Source organism: Trachurus japonicus, chromosome 4, assembly GCF_045865225.1.
Source record: "Trachurus japonicus isolate A0001 chromosome 4, Traja_1.0".
NCBI classification, from domain to species: Eukaryota; Metazoa; Chordata; class Actinopteri; order Carangiformes; family Carangidae; genus Trachurus; species Trachurus japonicus.
The window spans coordinates 19,117,088-19,135,757 of NC_140910.1; the positions used below are offsets into that span (position 1 = coordinate 19,117,088).

The 18,670-nt window shown below is 40.5% G+C and overlaps 1 protein-coding gene across 2 annotated transcripts in view; it reads right to left on the reverse strand.

Moving 5' to 3' along the window:
• Window positions 1-18,670, reverse strand: part of LOC146988835 (arf-GAP with coiled-coil, ANK repeat and PH domain-containing protein 2-like) — a 52,071-nt gene that overhangs the window by 26,388 nt on the left and 7,013 nt on the right. For both annotated transcript variants that reach the window (XM_085774545.1, XM_085774544.1), the window contains exons 2-6: window positions 9,763-9,820; window positions 7,105-7,224; window positions 6,243-6,296; window positions 4,023-4,081; window positions 2,736-2,919 (exon numbers count right to left, since the gene is read on the reverse strand). In XM_085774545.1, coding sequence (XP_085630671.1) covers window positions 2,736-2,919; window positions 4,023-4,081; window positions 6,243-6,296; window positions 7,105-7,224; window positions 9,763-9,820 — 475 coding nt within the window. The remainder of the gene's footprint in view (window positions 1-2,735; window positions 2,920-4,022; window positions 4,082-6,242; window positions 6,297-7,104; window positions 7,225-9,762; window positions 9,821-18,670) is intronic.

Below are 18,670 nucleotides of genomic sequence, written 5' to 3' on the forward strand. Positions count from 1 at the left end.
GAAGTTGAATGATGAAACCATCACCACAGGCAGCGCTGGACAGCACTACTTGAAGCTGGCACCAGGGGGAGCCCTATGTCTCATGTTTGACCCACAGATGCTGCTGTAGCCACTTATCATCTAACCCCCCTCTCTGCCTGCGTGAATGTGTGTGTGTGTGTGTGTGTGTATGTGTGGCAGAGTCCTGTCCTTCAGAGCTCATTAGCATCGTTCTGCTTCTCTGTCCTGAGAGGTTATCTTAGGTTAATGTTGCAGAGTAGGCATAAATTATGGCGTACTTTACTGTGACAGACAGGAACTAATAACAGCAGCAGAGAGTCACTGACTAGACTGTGGTGGATGTGTAAGGCTACTATGAAAAGCGGTAAGAGCAGTTTCTGAATGAATGTTATCACCATGCCTGCACTACAGTAACTTGGCCCTATTGGCCTTCTTTGTTGTGCAAGAATGAGACACTTCAGTCCAGTGAAGAATTAAAATTGAAATCCTTGTTGTGGCCAGCGACAGTTTTTTTTTTTTTTTTTAGCTGGAGGTTGTAAGGTCCTTTTCCCTGGCAACACTAACAACCACAGTTGTGTTTATACACAGATGTAACTCCCACTCATGAAGGGAAACTTACTTTTCCATCTCCTAGCCACAGCGGCTGATGTATCACAACTTTTACAAGCCCCCTCCTTCTCTTGATTACAGTCAATTAGTAGTTTTGACTGGAGCAGCACCTCTAAAGGATGACTGTTTAACTAGCAAAGTGCAATACAGTGTCAACAAACACAGCAACCGCAGGCAAAATTTATGAGCATTTGGCTGGTAGGTGGTTGGTAATTTGTGGTAATTCCACACTTGTAGGACTGTGAAGACACAACATTTGGACAAAATTTAGGCCTGAATTAGTCTGTGTTTAGGCGTGGGAAATTTCAGGTTTGTTAAGATGAACAACACCCATTTATCCAAGCGAGCTTCTGCTTTTCAGTGGAAATTTTAGGCACTTTATTGTATGCTATGTATGGGTGGTAAGTAACACATTGGTCAGGGTGAAGACAGATGGCCACATTATCTGTCCATCTGAACACAATTACATCCGCTTTTTCTTGCCTAATAACAAGACACCACAAATGTCTAAACATTTACATTTTATGTGCTGCATGTGGCAAAGCTGGGAGAAGGAGACATGCTCTTTATTCTCAAAATGTCATGAATGCAAGTCCTGGCTTAAAATCCCTCTCATATTTTTTCCTCTCCCTCTACCATCTTGCATGTCACTGTAAGTTGTGCACTGTATAATTAAGCAAGAATGCCACAAAAACAATTTAAAGAGAACAAAAAATATAGCTAAAATCTGGCTCTAACGTTTCCTACTGTACAAGCACAGCTGCTGGAGCTTAGCTGCATTTTAAAAGTGCTGACACCACAATCCAAATGTGAAACTTTAAAGGAGACCTGTTTAAATCAGCTGTGCTAGCTGCTAGGTGTACTGTATAGATTTCTTATAAGCAAACTAACAGGCAAGATAAAAACTCAACTAATTCCCCTCAGCCAGGCTTCATTTTTATGAGACAGTGATTATGTTGTGGGACGCCCGAGCCGACTGCCAAACCTATTTTGAAACTTGCTTTTGAGTTTCTGTTCACCATCTAATTTTAGAGGGAACTGTGACTGTGCAGCACTGTCTGTCCGTTAGAGGGAGATTCAATAACGTTACCTTATAAGATAAGGAAACCACAAAGCACCATCAGTGCGACTGTACAGTACAACCAAGAGGAGAGACCAAGGGCTCAGCTGATGTATTCAATGATACATGAGCACTTCACTACAAAACAGCAGGGTACAAGACATCTGTGTGTGCAGCTTTGACAGAGAAATGTTTCAACAGATCTAAAGAATATATTGTGTAATAGGACATATAATCTTTTACTTTTCACCTAAAAGTGAATTCTCCCTGCACTGATTATTCAACCTCTAAAAAGGCAACTATTTCCAGGCAGATACGTCTAATGTGTGTGCTTCCTCCTCTCACTTTCTTCCTCTGCTGCTTGTTCCCCTATGGCCTTCCCCAAAAACATGAATCCTTGTGTCAAAATGAGTAATGAGTAACTTCAGTCATAAATCATGCAAATTTATGCACAGTAGCAAACTGCATGCTCACTCGTCTCTTTAATCAAGCATACAGGCATACAGTAGCATCCTATTTTGTACCATGACATTGTTACTTTTTCTTACATATTTTAACTGTGTCCTTGTGTTTTTTAGCTTAATCCAGTCTGATGTGATGAGCTGAGTGGAATTCACTTTGAAAGTAACAGAATCAAACACAGATGTGCTTCATTCTTGTCTGTGCCACATCAGCATGTTTAATCTGACTCAGCATATTAAATTCCATATCCAAATCCACGTTGGCTGGAGCACAAAGTGAAATATCGTATGTGACGGTGTATAGCTCAGCTTTTTTTAAGTTTCTATGTTAAAGGCTGCCTGTCAGCAATAAAAGGCAGCTATAAAGAGTCCCGTTGCAATAATGTGGACACAACTGAAGCTACACATTAAAGGATTTCCATAACTGCAGATGCTATAATACAATGGACCCTGCTTATTCAATGATGATGATAAACTGGTGTGTAATGTGTCTGTTCTGCATTTTAGTAAACACTCATCTGCACATTCAACATCTTAGGCCAGGGCAGAAAAAAGAAAAAGGAGAAAAACAGACTCACACAGCTGGAAGGTTTTGCCTGACCTACCTGTAAGACATAGTCGAGGACGATGTGTCGGAAGCACTTGCGTGTGGCAGTGAGGATGTTGGTGGCCTCCTCCACCTCATGCTGCTTGTTGCGGGGAGCCTGGGCATTCTTGATCAGTGCGGCCTCCTTCTCTTCACTCACTTTATCGAATTGCTTCTTGGCTTCTTTGAACTTACGAATATCACTGACAATGAAGAAGAGAGGCAAATTATTATGTTGCCACAACATTTTTAATTGTGTGGGATGTGAATCATGACAGATGTTTAGGAAATACAAGATACTTATCATTCAATAGTACATGAGAATATAGGTTTTATAAATCAAGTTTGTTCAGTACTAGTGCAGTTCTTTTCAGTGCTACTTCTGCTGATCCTATTAGCTAAGTTTGGTGGAACTACACTAGAATAATGCCAAAAATGTGGTACAATGGAATTTGTTCATATACAGGAATAAACTTTTACAGGTTTTCACAAACTATGACCTATGATGATCAAATGGGACATTTCCTTTTTGTGTCAGCTGCAAATCAAGAGGATTAAAACAAACAAGTTTATGCAGTGAGACTACTCTGATGAGCTGCTGTGCGAGTGACTGAGCACTGCTGCTAATTTTGAGGAGGAGGACAAAATATGAGCCCTCAAGCTGTATGTTCCACATGAATTCTTTGCTAAACTTTTGCCTAAGAGTGAATAAGTCACAGCTGAGTGCTGCAAGGTGGTGGATAGCTGTGAGGGAAGTATGGGTGCTGCTGATGTGGGTGTCTAGCCATGCTGTGCCAAGGGCAAAAACTGCTAATCCTTATAATGAAATAAACCAGAAGCCTCCACTGCTTCATGCACTTATACAACCAGCCTGGAATTCAGTGGTAAAATGAGGTCTACATCAGATCTGAAAATGTTATCATATATAGCAACTCTATTTCTTTATCGTATATTATGTGGTTATATTTATGGGATATAACTACATGCCCTATACCCACTGCACATCAATCTGAGAGAACCAGCTTTTTCTTCATGTTCATTATTATAAGAGAGGGCGTTCTCTGCTCCGCATCTGTTCACAGCTGCTCAATTAAGACGACCTGGATTCATTCAAGAGCAGGTACGTATGTTATTATGTTCACCTCAAATTTGTCCAGCGCTTTTCATTTTAAATTGATTTTTAGAGGTGCGGGCTTGTTGTTCTCAAAGATTAAACAAAGCAAAGAAATTTAGGTCATTCTTCAAAAGGTTACCGAGTACTTAGAGGGAAAACCAGGTTCATTCATTGTGTTGAATTAATACTCACTCTTTGACAAATGTTTGAAGCTGGGTCTTGATTGATCTCTGGGCCTGATCGAATAATATCTGTGAAGAAACATAGAAAAAGTGTAAATACCCCCTTTCTGTTTTAGAAAAAAGCTTTTCTCCAGTTATTTGAAAAATTCCAGCATTAAACCTCTTAAGGCAACAAAACGCTGATAAATGCATTCACTTTCCAGACCACACAATGTCTAGCAAGTCAGCATTCAGCAGTCCTGTTTAGGTTTTTGTTAACATCACAGGGTGCAATTAAGCAGCTAAATTTACGAAAACAAGCTGACTTTGTAAACTCCCCTCATAAAGATATAAACACAAGAAATGACGTGATTCGTTTACTCTTGCTTGTGAGCCACACGCTCATTAACCTGCATGTTTCCTTAACAATTAGCTCCCAAGCAAATGGCCCGAATCCTGTCTAAAAAGGCTCGAGTGCGATTTAATGGCCAGACAAGACAATAAGAGCAGTGTGGCTGGGAGAAGCTACCAGCGACAAACAGATTGAGCACTGTATTTGAGTGGATCATGTGCTGTGAGAACGCTGAGTGGTAAAAACCTATCTAACAGTCAGCTGACGTGCCCGCAGTCCCCGTTGTTGAGTCACAGTCGCAAGCACCGAGGCTTTTAGGGAACCAGTCCATGGCTCTCTGAAGAAAGACTCGGTGGAGACTCGCAGTTCCTTTAGGATACTAGTGAAGTGGACATATCTCATATCAATACTTCCTTTTCAGCAGGCATTTACAGTCTGGGTGAAATAATGTCTGTGGACACCAAATTCAACCAAACCTGATCAAATCTAGCCAAATCCTTACTCTAATTATTCAACAAAGCTCTCAGTTTATTAATCAATTATCGAAAAAGGAGTCAATTAAATTACTTAAATTTACACGTCAGTTTAGCTTCATTGATATTATTACTTACTGAACATCTTGCATGAATAAAGCCTATGAAATCACTGCTTGACTGTATATTGTTCACAACCAAGTTATATATAATAATTTCAGGGTTGAATAGATAGAGAAAGAGTTACGTTCCGATCCACAGCCACAAAGACTGAACTACGCCCGGCTTTAGCTGAGGTTACATGTGACAAACATGACGCAGTGTGACGCTGGCTGGAAACTCACTCTGAACATGTTAAGCAGAGCTAATGGGAAACAAGACATGACAAGAGAGATCAAGGGCAAAAACTTTTCAATGTGGGGCAGGAGCCTCCAGCCTCCTCTGTGTTTAAGGGCGTCTTAATGAGAGGACAGACAGAGGAAAGTTGTGTCTCCATTTTTAAATCTCAGTGTCATTCCTACTAGAGGCTGACAACTGAGGAGACTAACAAGGGGGTTTAGGGACAGAACAGCCACATAATAAGATCTGTCCCACTGGGCTCCTCTGACAGTTTATTAGGAGCAAGAGCGGATAAAACAAGGGACAGGGTGTCATGTTTATTCATAAGATCTAGTGGCCTGAAATGACATGCATTAGAGGACAATAATAAAACCCGTGGGCCTACAGAATACCTACATTAACTCTAACTCTCTAACTCAAGCCTCCGGTGTTTTCTTCTTGTATCTCCCCAGGATGTCAACCACATCATGAAAAGTTAAACGCAACCATGTTTACTTTGTTCACGCATGATTTAGTTCAACAGATAAACATTCAGAACATGGGAGGCAGGGAATAGATCTCATGAGACAGGAAACTCCTCTCTCTATACCACTGACTTTACATGCAGGGGAAATAGAGGCTATGTTGACATTTAAAACATGGTTCAAAGGAAAAAAATCCTTTTGTTTTTTGCATTTGTCCCACAGGGCTTTCTTTTAACCACTTTTATGAAGGGCAGTGTTTGCTGTGTGGGCACATGCAGAGAACATTTTTACAGTAATACCACCTGGAAGCTTTTTATAGCCCCAGTCCTCCTACTTCAAAATAGCACGAGGAAAGCAGTTGGAGGTTAAATGTATATATCTAATCCTTCATTAAGTGGTCCTTGGACACCCTCTGCTTCCCTTCCTCAAACCAGTGTCCCTCCGTTCACAGGCCACTGTTCTCCATCTAGTAGGCTGCTTGTGTCCTTCCCAGCAGTAAATAAAACTGACAGGCAAAGAGCTGTTCCAGACTGTCGGCCCAGCTGAGTGTTGTCATCGCCCAGCTGTCAAGGGGAAAAGAAGAACGATGATACATCCGGTTTCACATGGCAGTGATAGCATACCGTGTGATAGTTGATCATCTCCTGAAGGCTCTCGGCAAACTTTGTGAGACTAGACTGTGGAGAGAAAAGAAGGACAACAGCCATGACGGATAAACCCAAGAACCCATGACGGATAAGAATGTAATAGTGAAACAGGAATAACTGCACACGGCAAACAATAAAAAGCAGGCCTCGCAACAAGGCTGCAAAAATAATAATGGGATGAAATTCTGCCAAACAGACAGAAACTATTCTGTTAGACCGGTATGCCTACTGTATGCAGAAACCCTGGTCTTTTTGCACACACAATAGTACTTGGGAAAGAATTTTTTTTTTTTGGCTAAGTCACCCTCTCCAAATACATGGAGTGGCTGAGGTTCAAACCCAAGGGAGAGGCAGTGAACAAAGTACACAAAGACAGAGAGGAAGTGCTTGCCTTGCCATGCAAAATTCATGTGAGAAAACAAAATGAAACAAAACAAAACATCTGACCTCGGCAAGACCCAGCGGACAGTACAGGATTTGAAGGGACGCCTCTTTTTTTTAATTTTAGATTTAATCCGGTAATGTCATTAAGGATGACAACACGGGTAGTGCAATAAAAACAGAGAGGAAGTACAGGCCTCTTCACATCACAAGGGAACAAGGAACAAGTCTGTCATGGTTTTACACCGTACCGATTCACTCAGATGTTTATTTTATTTCTTAAATGTTCAATAACTTAAATTGAAATATTTCATCACCCTGTGAAATGTCAAGAGACCTGTCCTTATACACTCTCACACACACACACACACACACCAAGACTGGACGCAGAGTGCAATAGTGCGAACACTGGAGATTCTCTGTGTTTGAGATCAAGCCAGATTGTTTATCTGTTTACCTCGATGACCTCATCGCTGGTGGACTGCTGGGCGAGCTCCCGGATCCCACTAACAAACTGCTTGTTGGCTGCATTGTAGGCTTTTCCAGCATCAATCATCCCAATACACAACTTCACCAACTAGAGAGAAAGAGAAAGAGGGAAATACTTAGAGAGGAAATAACAGAGAAATGTAGTAATGGACAAAAGGGAAGACGATAACACTCGAGTGAAGAATGAATTGGTTAATTTCTTCAGGACATTTATTCTTGTTAAAAACACAACATTTGCTAGAGTCACAGTCATTTGGTGAATGGATTTGTAAGTGTATAAGAATAAGACTGAAAAACAACAAGCTCAGCCAGTTTCTTGGTAATTAACAACAGGCACTTCTTTCCCTTCTGACTCATTGGGGGCAAAGATAATTCCAGGTTACGTAAACTCACAACAAACTCTGGCCGGTCTCCATCCACTCCCACACAGGAGATGACACAGCCTCAATCTGCCACAGCAACCAAAGCAGCTGAACAACTCTACTAAAAAATGCTCATTTGATGCAATCTGCTGAGCTGATTAGTACTGTAGGTGGTCAACACTCAATCAGTAAATAAAAACTGTATGAATGTGCTTCTTTTCCCTCAGGAAAGTGTATTGAAAAAGCTGACACTGGGTGTTTTGCAGCAAAACAAGTAAAGTAGGGAATTCAACTTGAATATTCCAATTTGAATAATTTAATTATACTGTTTGTATAATGCAGATTTTTTTGTGTTTCAAAAACACGTTTAATCTCAAACATATAACTGTTTTAGTAGCAAAGTTTTAAAAGTTAAAAAAGTATCTTGGTAAGGTAAGGTAACCCTGAAGGTTCCTGTCTGCAATGTTAACACTTACTGTAGATGTGGATTTGTAAGACAAGATAAATTATGACTCTTATCTTATCTAACACACTTTCACACGTTAACACCCACACACCATCATCATTTGCATTTCCTCTGTGATCTTCTTTGCATAACATATTTTGTTTTTGTTTTGCTCCACTCATCATTCTCTGGCACACTCTGCTAATTGGTACGACACATTTCTTCACTTGTTAGTATAATATGCAGCAACACTTATTTTTGGGGGTTTTGACAATGCAAATTAGGCCGTCACCCTTAATGACGTTATCTATTTTACAGTTGAATTTTCTATTAATTAAGTTCTTTGATTAGTAGATCATTTTTCGATAAAAAATGTAGTTCAAAGTAAATTTTCAAAACAAAAGCAGCCCTGTATACTGGGCGAGGAATGCTTTCTTTTCACAGGAACTGAACCAGAGTTCAATCACGTCTGACCTCAATCTGACCCGTATACGAACATCCTCAGCCATAACACACCAGGCAGCCACTGCTGCAGCCTCCGGTCCGTTTACACACCATCTTAGGAAAACACTTCTTTCTAAAGGAAGAGTTTATAATGGCACAGTTAAAAATGTGTTTACGCTTGATTCAACGTGGTTGTGTATGAACATGTTTGGAGGGTAGAAAGCTGAAAGAAAGAGTTGAACTCTGGTCCCTTTAGCCAATGTATCTGAACTCCACCCATCAACACTTATACAGTATCACACACAAACACACCCACTCTGCAGTAGATCCCTCTTCTCCGGAGAGTGGGTGGGACTCCGCAAGACTGTAAGTCCGGGAACAATGTACTCGGATCTCAAGGCCTCATCCTTTAGCGAGTGAACTGACTCTGACTCTGTGGGGAGCTATTGTTAGGGGGAATCAGTTTGCCAACAGACCAGGGTATTGCTATTGATTATCACCAGATTGTTTGGTCAGTTTATTACTTTAGTCTGGTTAAATGCACTGTGATCTAGACTAGAGCACTATGAGTGGGAATGTGATCTCAATCAGGAAATACAGGAAATAACCCCAAAAGGCAAAAAATTTATAGGCAATAAAAAAAACCAGGGGTTCCCGTGTGAAAGTTAAGTTCACTTAGGAAGTCAAGCATAACAAGAACAAGCCAAAACACACTCTGGCTTGGTGCTCATATTCAGCACATCACACCAAGATACAGAAAATAAAAATAAAGACAGCAGGTTATTGTAAGATACGAGAATCTGTCTATTCTGTCATACAGTAGTAAGATAAGATGTATGTTTAAGCACTGCGATGTCCAAAATGTTCAATTTATTGGTGATGGTTAGAATAGCAGATATTATGTTAATTGTAAAAATGATTACAGGCTTTCTCATAGTGAAAATTACACTAACAAACACAGGTTTTAACAACTTTTGGGTGACAGATAATGTAGACTTCCCACTGTGTTGGCAACAGATCTATGTGACCTGGGTACTTTTGAAACATTGCTGTGAGTCATTCTGTGTTTAGGGATTATAAGGGGGGGAAACTATCCAATTACAGTACAGGACATACTACTGTCTGCCGGATGTTTCTTCATACATTTTTGAAACACAGACACACCCACGTGTTTCATCAACGTGTGGGCCAGATGCTCAGATGTGTGTCTATATTCAAGTATTACCCAAGGGTAATCTTCCATGGGATATATAATGGGGGACAAGGCCAGGGACAAACCTGCAATTTTCCATGCACAGGATAGCCTTTGTAGCTGCCAGTTCACACAGTAGAACAAATGAACAATTAACCAATGTTTTTCAAGGGTGGTACTCACTTTGTCGAGCTTGGATTCCAACTCGCACACATCCCCCTCCACTTCCTCTATGGTGGCTCTGTGGGGACAGACAAAAAAAGAAAAAAGACAAGACTGAAATCAAGTGTAATCATGACTCAACGCTATCAACCTCACACATTGAGAGGCGTTCATATGCTACGTGAAAGAAAGAAAAACACACACTGCATGGGAATCATTATGTGAACAACATACACTCCCTCTGTGCCAGTATGGTTAACCATATACGCCACATATTATTAACATTTTCCATTCCCTTCACTCTCCCATGTCCACCACATACTGTAGGCTACAGACTTATCAGATAACATTGTTTTAAAATAGAACTAAATACATCTGCTTTTTCTATATAGAATAGAATAGAATGGAACAGAATAAAACTTTATTGATCCCCGAGGGGGGAAATTCACAGTGTCTTCCTCTGTTCTGACCTCAAATACAAGGGAAGTCATAAACATCACATGCACACACCGTATATAATAAGAAAAGTCCAATTAATACTAACATTATACTGAATATTACTTCTGCCAAGGAGGATTTGTTTTCATCTGTGCCTGCTGGTTTGTTTGACAATAGGAAAATGGAAAAACTACTGAATGGTTTTGCATTGAATGTGGTGGAGGAAACGGGGCATGGGCCTTAAACTTTAGTGTGATTTTAAATGAGTGGATCCAGAAATGTCTCTTTTTTACTTAACTTTGCAGAATGCCATTCTACTCGCAGTGGTAACCATGTTCGCCCGCCCATTGCATCATATCAATTTAAAATGAGGGTATTCAAAGTGAGCTTCACCAACATGCCCATATTGTGCTATTATGTATGTGTTAGTATGTACTTGTGAAGTACTGACACAAGCCCACACAACACACACTCCATTAGAGGCAGCCAGACTGAGAGCTGCCATTTTGGGTAATGCCACAGGGCTGGAGTCAGGTCTGGCGTTGTGCCCTTTAAAATGTGACAAAGCACAGCTTGGTTCTCCACAGGATCTGCAGCCGACGAGCTTCATGGTGCCGCGACAGGGGAGGAAGAAACTCAAACACCACATCCCGGCACGGCCGGGCTTGATGAACTAATCTCTACTCATCTTTTTGATTAATTATACCGTTTCATGTGTTACCGTGGCCTTACTTCAATCTACGATGGAGTTATTTCTTCATTTTATACTGTGCTGTATAAATTCAAACATGCACCAATACTGGACACAAGAGTTAAGAAAGAAAGCCTGAGCTGATGCAGCACACTTATCTTTAGTGCTGCTAAACAAAAAAAAGAAAAGCTTTTGCATTTTCAGTTCCATTTTTTTCATTTTTCCTCTTCAGTCTGAAGAAATGGTTTGCAAGCCAGCACATATCTGCAGCACCACAGGGCTTCATATTTGCTGATATGTTGTGACACATTTTACCTTTATCAAAAAAAAAATTCAGCTCCTGTGACATGGATCCTGCACTTGGCCGTGCAGCGATTTTCATCATATTTTGATCAGCTGCGGAGCCCTACTGGTCATGCTGAATTTGTGAAAAACATATTTAAACGCAGCAACAGTCAGGCGCCATGTGGAGATTTATAGTGAATGACAGCGCCAGGAAAGAAAAGGTTTTGTTTTGAAAAAAAATGACTGATGATGCAGGAGCAGAGAAAAGTAATGTTCATGTTATTCATCTCATTTGTGTCTTTCACATGATGCATGTTCCACATTTAAAACAGATTATTAGCTCTAATAATCTGGACAAAGGAAAGTTTACACAAAAGGGCCACTGGAAAGGTTTAGATCTGCTCCCTCCATCCATTTCCATTTGTTTCTGGTAAACCTAATTACCAGTATTTTTAGCGTGTAAAACTAAGAACATCATTTTACAGCTTGAACACATGTCATTTTTTTTCCATTCAAGGGAAAACTGACAAGCTACAGTAGTAACTGCCAGTGTGTCAGCGTGTGTCGTGTGTCAGCATAAAGCGAAAGGATTAAGAAAGACGCGGCACAGAGGCAGTGGATGGCAGTCCCCAAACCCCCTCCAGCTGTTTGTTCTTCCGTACGGGAACACACTGACAGCTGCCAACATCTGGTCACTGTCGGGGAAAAACAAGAGGCTGACTGAGTTGATGTTGGGATGAAGAATTCACATATACACATAGGGGGAATATTTTTTTTTTACTGTAGACAATGGTTACATTTACCAGGGATGACACATCTCTGTCAATTAAATGGGAAACTCAACTGTTTTTTTATTTTATCATTTTATACTAAGCAACATAAATTCCCTCAACAAAAGAGTAACTGTGATACTGAACACAACCTATGGTAAACTTACCTAAATAATTTGGTGGATTTATGAACATATTCTTCTTATATTGAACTTTATGTGAAGAGACCACCGTGAGCAAGGCTAATTCTTTCTTCCAAAATCTACACGTTAATAGCATTTGTCTTAGTTACATAAGTTTTTGCAGCTGTACTTAATCAGCAAGCTATAAAGCTGACCTACATGCAACCTTTAAGCCTTTAAACACACTCCTGCAACAGGACACAAGTGATTTAATTGAGTAAAAGGGAATGCAACTCTTCTGAGTTTATAGAACTGCTTTATCTTTGCTCAAATCTGAAGCAACACAACAAGACTGCAAAAAAATTTGCCCGTCTTGAGGCCTTGACTATATAGTCACAGAGTTTTCACTATTGTCAGGAGGAGAAGTGCTCCACTGGTGAACCTGAGCACAAAGGTGACTTGCTAGATGCAAGCTATGCTACCAGGAAAATAAAATAGCTTGGTGCAGCAATAAGAGTGATTAATCACGAAAAGCATTCATGGGCAGCAGCTCCATCATTCAGTAAGCTGAATTACAGTATGTGGATGCCAAAACCACACTGTTGAGCCTGCAGAAAGTAACATGAGCCCCTTGGAGCTAAACTCCTAAAGGATGTATTGTACAGCAAAAAGAAACGTCTTGTATTAATACACAACACACCACACAACACTTTAAATGAAATAAAAAAGAAATCAATGTAATTGATTTGGTTTAGGCTATGTTCTATAAAACAATCCAAAGATGAAGGCCTGCAACTTTGGAACAGCTGAGCCCTCGTACTGTTCGCTTTTATGAGATTTTGTTAGCAACCCAAACACAACAGAATGAACTGAGGACTTACGCAGACGAGGAGGGCAGAAACGGGGTCAAAAGCAATTAAGAGCTTGGTTCTCTCACACAGACATTAACCCTGGTCAAAAGCTAAAGAGTATGTTACAGGCCCTGTTTGCCTTTGTCAGCTGCTACAAGCAAAGTCCATTTCTATGATGACTGCTCTGCTGAAAGGCTCTATGTCTGAGTCTGAGGGCATTTGGATTCATTCAGTTCTTGTATTTTTCTATATTTATACACTGGGCATTTTGGTGGTACACGGTGACTACAGGAGTCATGAGTACAAACCCCAAGCACTGGCTGACGAACATTACCAACAACCAGAAGGCGCAGCGCAGCATGTCCTAGAATAGTCTTCTTGAAGATTTGGATGCTATCATCAGAAAACATAATGGATTAGCGTAATATAACCTGCATAAAACACAGCTAAAGAAAAGCTCCCTGCTTTCCTCCATGAATAAACGTCTTAAGTGTTTGAAGTGCTTCTGTAAAGGATCTTAAAACGCACTGTAACCAATGAGGCGTGCCCACTTGAATTCAATGCCATTATGTAATATGTTTTTTTTCTTTTTACTGTAGCCCTGCCCTTGATAAAAGCACCTGACCCAACCTGCTTCAGTGCAGCTGCCCAGGGGCAAATGACAAAACACCTGCTGTGGTTGTGGCTCTCAGATATGAATGTGCTTATATGAGGGAATGAAACACAGAGTGGCTGGGAAAACGTCAGAGATATTCAGACATGTTTCCCTGGAAAAATAACAGTTAAAAAGCCTAATTGGATCCTTTGTCAGTCAGTCACCGTCAGGCTTTTTAAGCAACCGCATGAACATGACCATTTCCTTCGATTCTTGAAATTTGAGTCTGCAGAGTGAAGTTGTGAAAGTGCTGACAGAGGATAAGAAAAGGAGGGGCCCTGGCAAAATGAAAAACTGGGCCATTGCCTCACAGCTCTGACCTTGGAGCATGTCCAGCCTGCCTGAATCTAGATAATGAGCCGACGAAGAAAGCGAGAGAGAGAACGGGAGAAACAGCTTGAACACACTCGTGCAATTACACACATACAATGATGCTTTTTTTCACAGGAAAATATGTGATGATGCAAACTTGGTACTCTACTCTCATACTGGGCAAAAATACATGCAAGCAGAGGGAGGGATCTTCAGAGAAACACCGGCAGTAATCAGCCTGTGATTCAACTGATATACCACTGCTGAGCCAACTCTCTTTCCATAACCGGCGAGTACCATGCTGCTTTAATGGATGGTTCCCAAACCGGGGCCCGAGGCTTCTGGCAGGGTTGTGACCCAGCAGCACCGAGCACAGAGTTTCATACATATTTCCCATCTGGTGTCACAGTTTTTGAATGTATTTTGAAATGTGAACTTTGAAGTGAAAGTTGTCAGATTATGAATCAGCGGTCCTTGACTTTGGAAGAATGAGGTGAAAGCTGGTAGCTGAACTCAGGTATGTGCACGTGTTTTTATGGTACTTGTGGAAACAAAGCCCTTAAGCCTGTGCACTTTGAGGCCCACTCTCCACCCCCTGGGTTACTGAAGACCACAGCCACGGCAATGTCACATACGGTTGTTAATACATGGTTTCATTCCATTCATAACATGTGGCCTATCTATCTGCTCACTGTTTATCTTCCTTCTTGGTTTAAAAAAAGGCCCACTACGAAGTCAGGGGTGCTGTTACGTCACTATTTACACTACAAGGTCCTTCGGTCATGGCACAATGGAGCTCAAATAAAAAGGAAATCACATGGTTTACACAAATCTTGAGATAAACCTTTAAATTTCTTTATCTAAAGTTCTCAAAAGATGATGTTGAGGAGTGGAGAGTAGAGAGCAGAGCTTTGTTGTCAGTTTAAGTAGTTGTAAGATGTTAGACAAAATGCTTTAAGCGGAATAGATTTGAACATGTGATATATCACCTACTTAATCTGTGAAGATATACGGCTCATGCCAACATACAATACAACAGTAATCAGCACTTGGCTGACTTGACTGTGTTGCTTTGAAATTAATTTTGGGTCAGAAGTTTAGAAAACTAAACTAAGAGTTGAGTATTACCGTAAGTCAATAAAATTTCTCAGACTGAAGAAATCAAAGAGTGCTCTGATGGCCGTGACAAATCATTTTAATGCTCGCCGACAGTGAGGGCAGAGATTATCCGAACACTCCCACGCAACTGAAAAGCAGAAAATAAGAGGTTTAGCCAACCCATAGTTCCAAAACTTTAAGAAAACCAATTTATTTTTCTTGCACCAAACAAAGAAAAGCGTGAACAGGGGCATAATGTTTTCCTAAAGCACTCAGACACACTTCCACATTCGCAATATAACAACACAATGTTATCACAACATAGGATTATGGTGTTCAGAAGCTTGCATCTCTAAAGAGCCAGCACAGTGGCGATAACACAGACTGGATACAGATAAACATACAGCCGAGGTGATGCAGGTATTTTGCCAAACATCTGATATGTGGCTCCTGCAAACTAAAACGAAGTAGCAGCTGACGCCAAAGCAGACAGGGAGATGGATTTATGTGGAGAAGATCTAATCTTTGGACAATCTCATCGCACTGAACCTCTTTCCATTAGACCAAACAGGAGTCATAATACACCATTTCATACCCCCTTTCAATTCATTTTCTTGTAACAGCATCATTACCGCATATTGTTTTCAAACAGGGGATGGAGCCTCAAGTCCTGGCAGCATGAAGGTTTCAAAAACACACAAAACAACCCTTCGAATTAAGTGCAGCAAATCACTAGTTAACACAGTAATAATAACAGTAATAGCAACTATTTTGAAAACTGATGAATTGTTTTGGTTAGTTTTCGGAAGGAATATTAAATATTTGTTTGTTTCTATTATGGATATATTACATATTACGTGATTAATCAGTTAACTGAATTTTTCTTCTTTTTTTGCAGATGAATTAAAGGGATAGTTCACCCTAGAATGATATTTCGCTCATTATCTACTCACCCTCATGTTGACTAAGGGCTGGAAGAAGTTTCAGAGTCCTCCGTCCCTTCTCTGAGTTACAGGGGGTCTTGGCGTAGCAGTGCATTTCAATGCAACGGTTGCAACAAGACGGACATTACATACGAGCAGCATGGAGGTATTTGGATGTTTTTTTGTGTGTGTGTTTTTACGAAGAGCTCTGGTGTCCCTTTGCAACCGTGGCATTGAAATGCACTGCTACGCCGAGACCCCCTGTAACTCAGAGAAGGGACGGAGGACTCTGAAAATTCTTCCAGCCCTTAGTCAACATGAGGGTGAGAAGATAATGAGCGAAATATCATTCTAGGGTGAACTATCCCTTTAATGATGAAAATATTTGTTAACACAGCTTCATGCAGCAGAGCAACTTCTTTAATATCCAATCCAAAGAAAATTTGCAAATATTCATATCTAAGAAAATCAGTGCCAATTAAATCTTTGGCACTATTGCTGAAAACCTAATTGTTGATTTGATTGATGAATTGATTTTTTTTGTTTTGTTTTAGTGCTAATTGTACATGTGTGGCAGTCATCTGGTGTTTTGGGGTTCATTCTGCTCCAGCTCCAAACAAAGTACCTGTCAGAAAACTCTATATGGGAAGTTAAGTTCATGTGAGCAGCTCCGAGCAGCAAAGAGAAATCACATCCACCTCATTTGTTGACCTTTACTACAAAGAGAGGACTCTCCCTCTCCCTCTGGGACAAAGCTGAGCTGGTAATAAATTCCTGCAGAAAAGTAAAAGGAAACAGCAACATGTGATTACTAGCTTTCTCGCTACATGTAACCATATAAATTAAGGAACTAAGACATCCTGGTTTGAGTAGTGTTTGGGTGTGAGGGTGAAGCTAGGTCCTAAATAAAGAGAGACGTGTGGTATGAACCAGACTACAGCTCATGAAGAGAAGGGAAGAAAAAAAAGCCCGCCTTGTAGACCACATCAGTGAGAAAAAGGCTAATTCAGCATCACTGAGGGAATGTTTGGGTCCCGGTTCACTTTAAGCTGACCAAGATCACGCAAAGGACACTGGTCCAGACAGAGGGCCACAATACTGAACGTCTAGAAGAGAAGCTACCTGCCTCGTGTCGTGTATGCAGGGTCTTTGATTCTACCACAGGGAGTTTAGGCAGTATGTGTCAATATGTCGAGGTATCACAGCCCCAACACCTCGCTGCAAACATCGCTCTACCTTCCTTTTTAAACTAACAAGTGATCTGTCAACAGCAACAAGCTAGGCTTCACAAACTAAGTAACTTTCTTAACTACGAAATTTTCAACTTTGAAATCTACAGCTCTTTGGAAATGATTATTAGGAGAATGTCACAGTTTGTCATTAGTCATCCTTCTTAATTTAGATCTGTTTGATTTGAATGTATATTTGGCCTTCACCAGGATTCAATAATAAAAACAAATGGAAAATTGTCAATCGCTATTTATTTCCAAGACAGCATCTTGAAATTGCTTCTTTTCAACTAACAATCAAAAAGTATTCAGTTTGCAGTGATACTGTGTGAGCAGCAATATTTCACATTTGAGAAGCTCAAACTAGAATTAGATTTTGGATACAAAGTGAGTATTCAGGAGGACTCTACACAGCCTGAGCCACCTTTCTTTTTTTTTGTTGTTTTGGCTCGATGGGTAGAAACAGCACCAACACTTACATGGTTGCCAAGGTATCAACTTACATCTGTGTTCTTGTGTTATTGTAGTTACTTGGGGTAAACATCCAAATAAAATTGGGTTATTTTCGTGGAGGGTGACTTGGATTTAAATCCTGCCAGCAACGATGCATCATTAACACCAGAAACAGACAAAGGTCTGGAGTTTTTCTTTGCTTTTTGACCCCCCGACTGTGAGTCAGAGCCGTAACTACAGAGTAATATCTTCTATAAAAATGGAGGCAGCTAATTCTTTTGCAGTGATTCACCAACCAGAATCCAAAACAAAGAGTACGACCTCTCTCTGCCTCTGAGTGTGTGTTGGCAGGAGGCCAGCAGGCTGTGTGCACTCGGCAGTGGTTGAGCACGTTTGTCATTCACGCTGCCGATACAATGAAGTCTTCAGTACTAGGGCCTGTGGCACAGACCTCGGCACTTCAAAGACATAAGCTCACACTCCAACACCACCTGCTCCTCACATATTTTCCCCTTCCCCTGCATTGTTAGACATTTTCTGATGCAGATGCTATGCACTTGAAGGATGGGCTTGTTGGACTGGAAATCAGTTTCCATTCTAAATATCTGAACAGCTATCCATTAGAAATTAGGGGTGGGCAAAAATATCGATATTCAATATTTAAATATAATAATTTTTTTTTTTTTTTTTTAATTTCAAGTTTTTTTTTCAAATAATAAATCATGTTTCAGACGTAAATCCAGTACGACTTCCGCACCTCTGCTCCGCGAGGTGTCACTGTACTGCTACCTCAGACAGTGTGTTGTACATGCAAATATGTTGTTGTAACTTGCACTTGTATAAAATGGCATGGATAATTTTAATTACATTGTTTTGACTCAGTTTGTCCCATAAATTATCACTATCATCTGATGTACATACAACTCGGATTTTAAGATGCATAATGCCTTTTACATTTTCAGTGAACTATGTAGAATATCGTAGAATATCGCAATATATCGCAAAATTTGGATATCGCAATATCGTGACTCAAATATCGTGATGCGTATCGTATCGTGAGGTCCTTGGCAATACCCACCCCTATTAGAAATGCCATACAGGT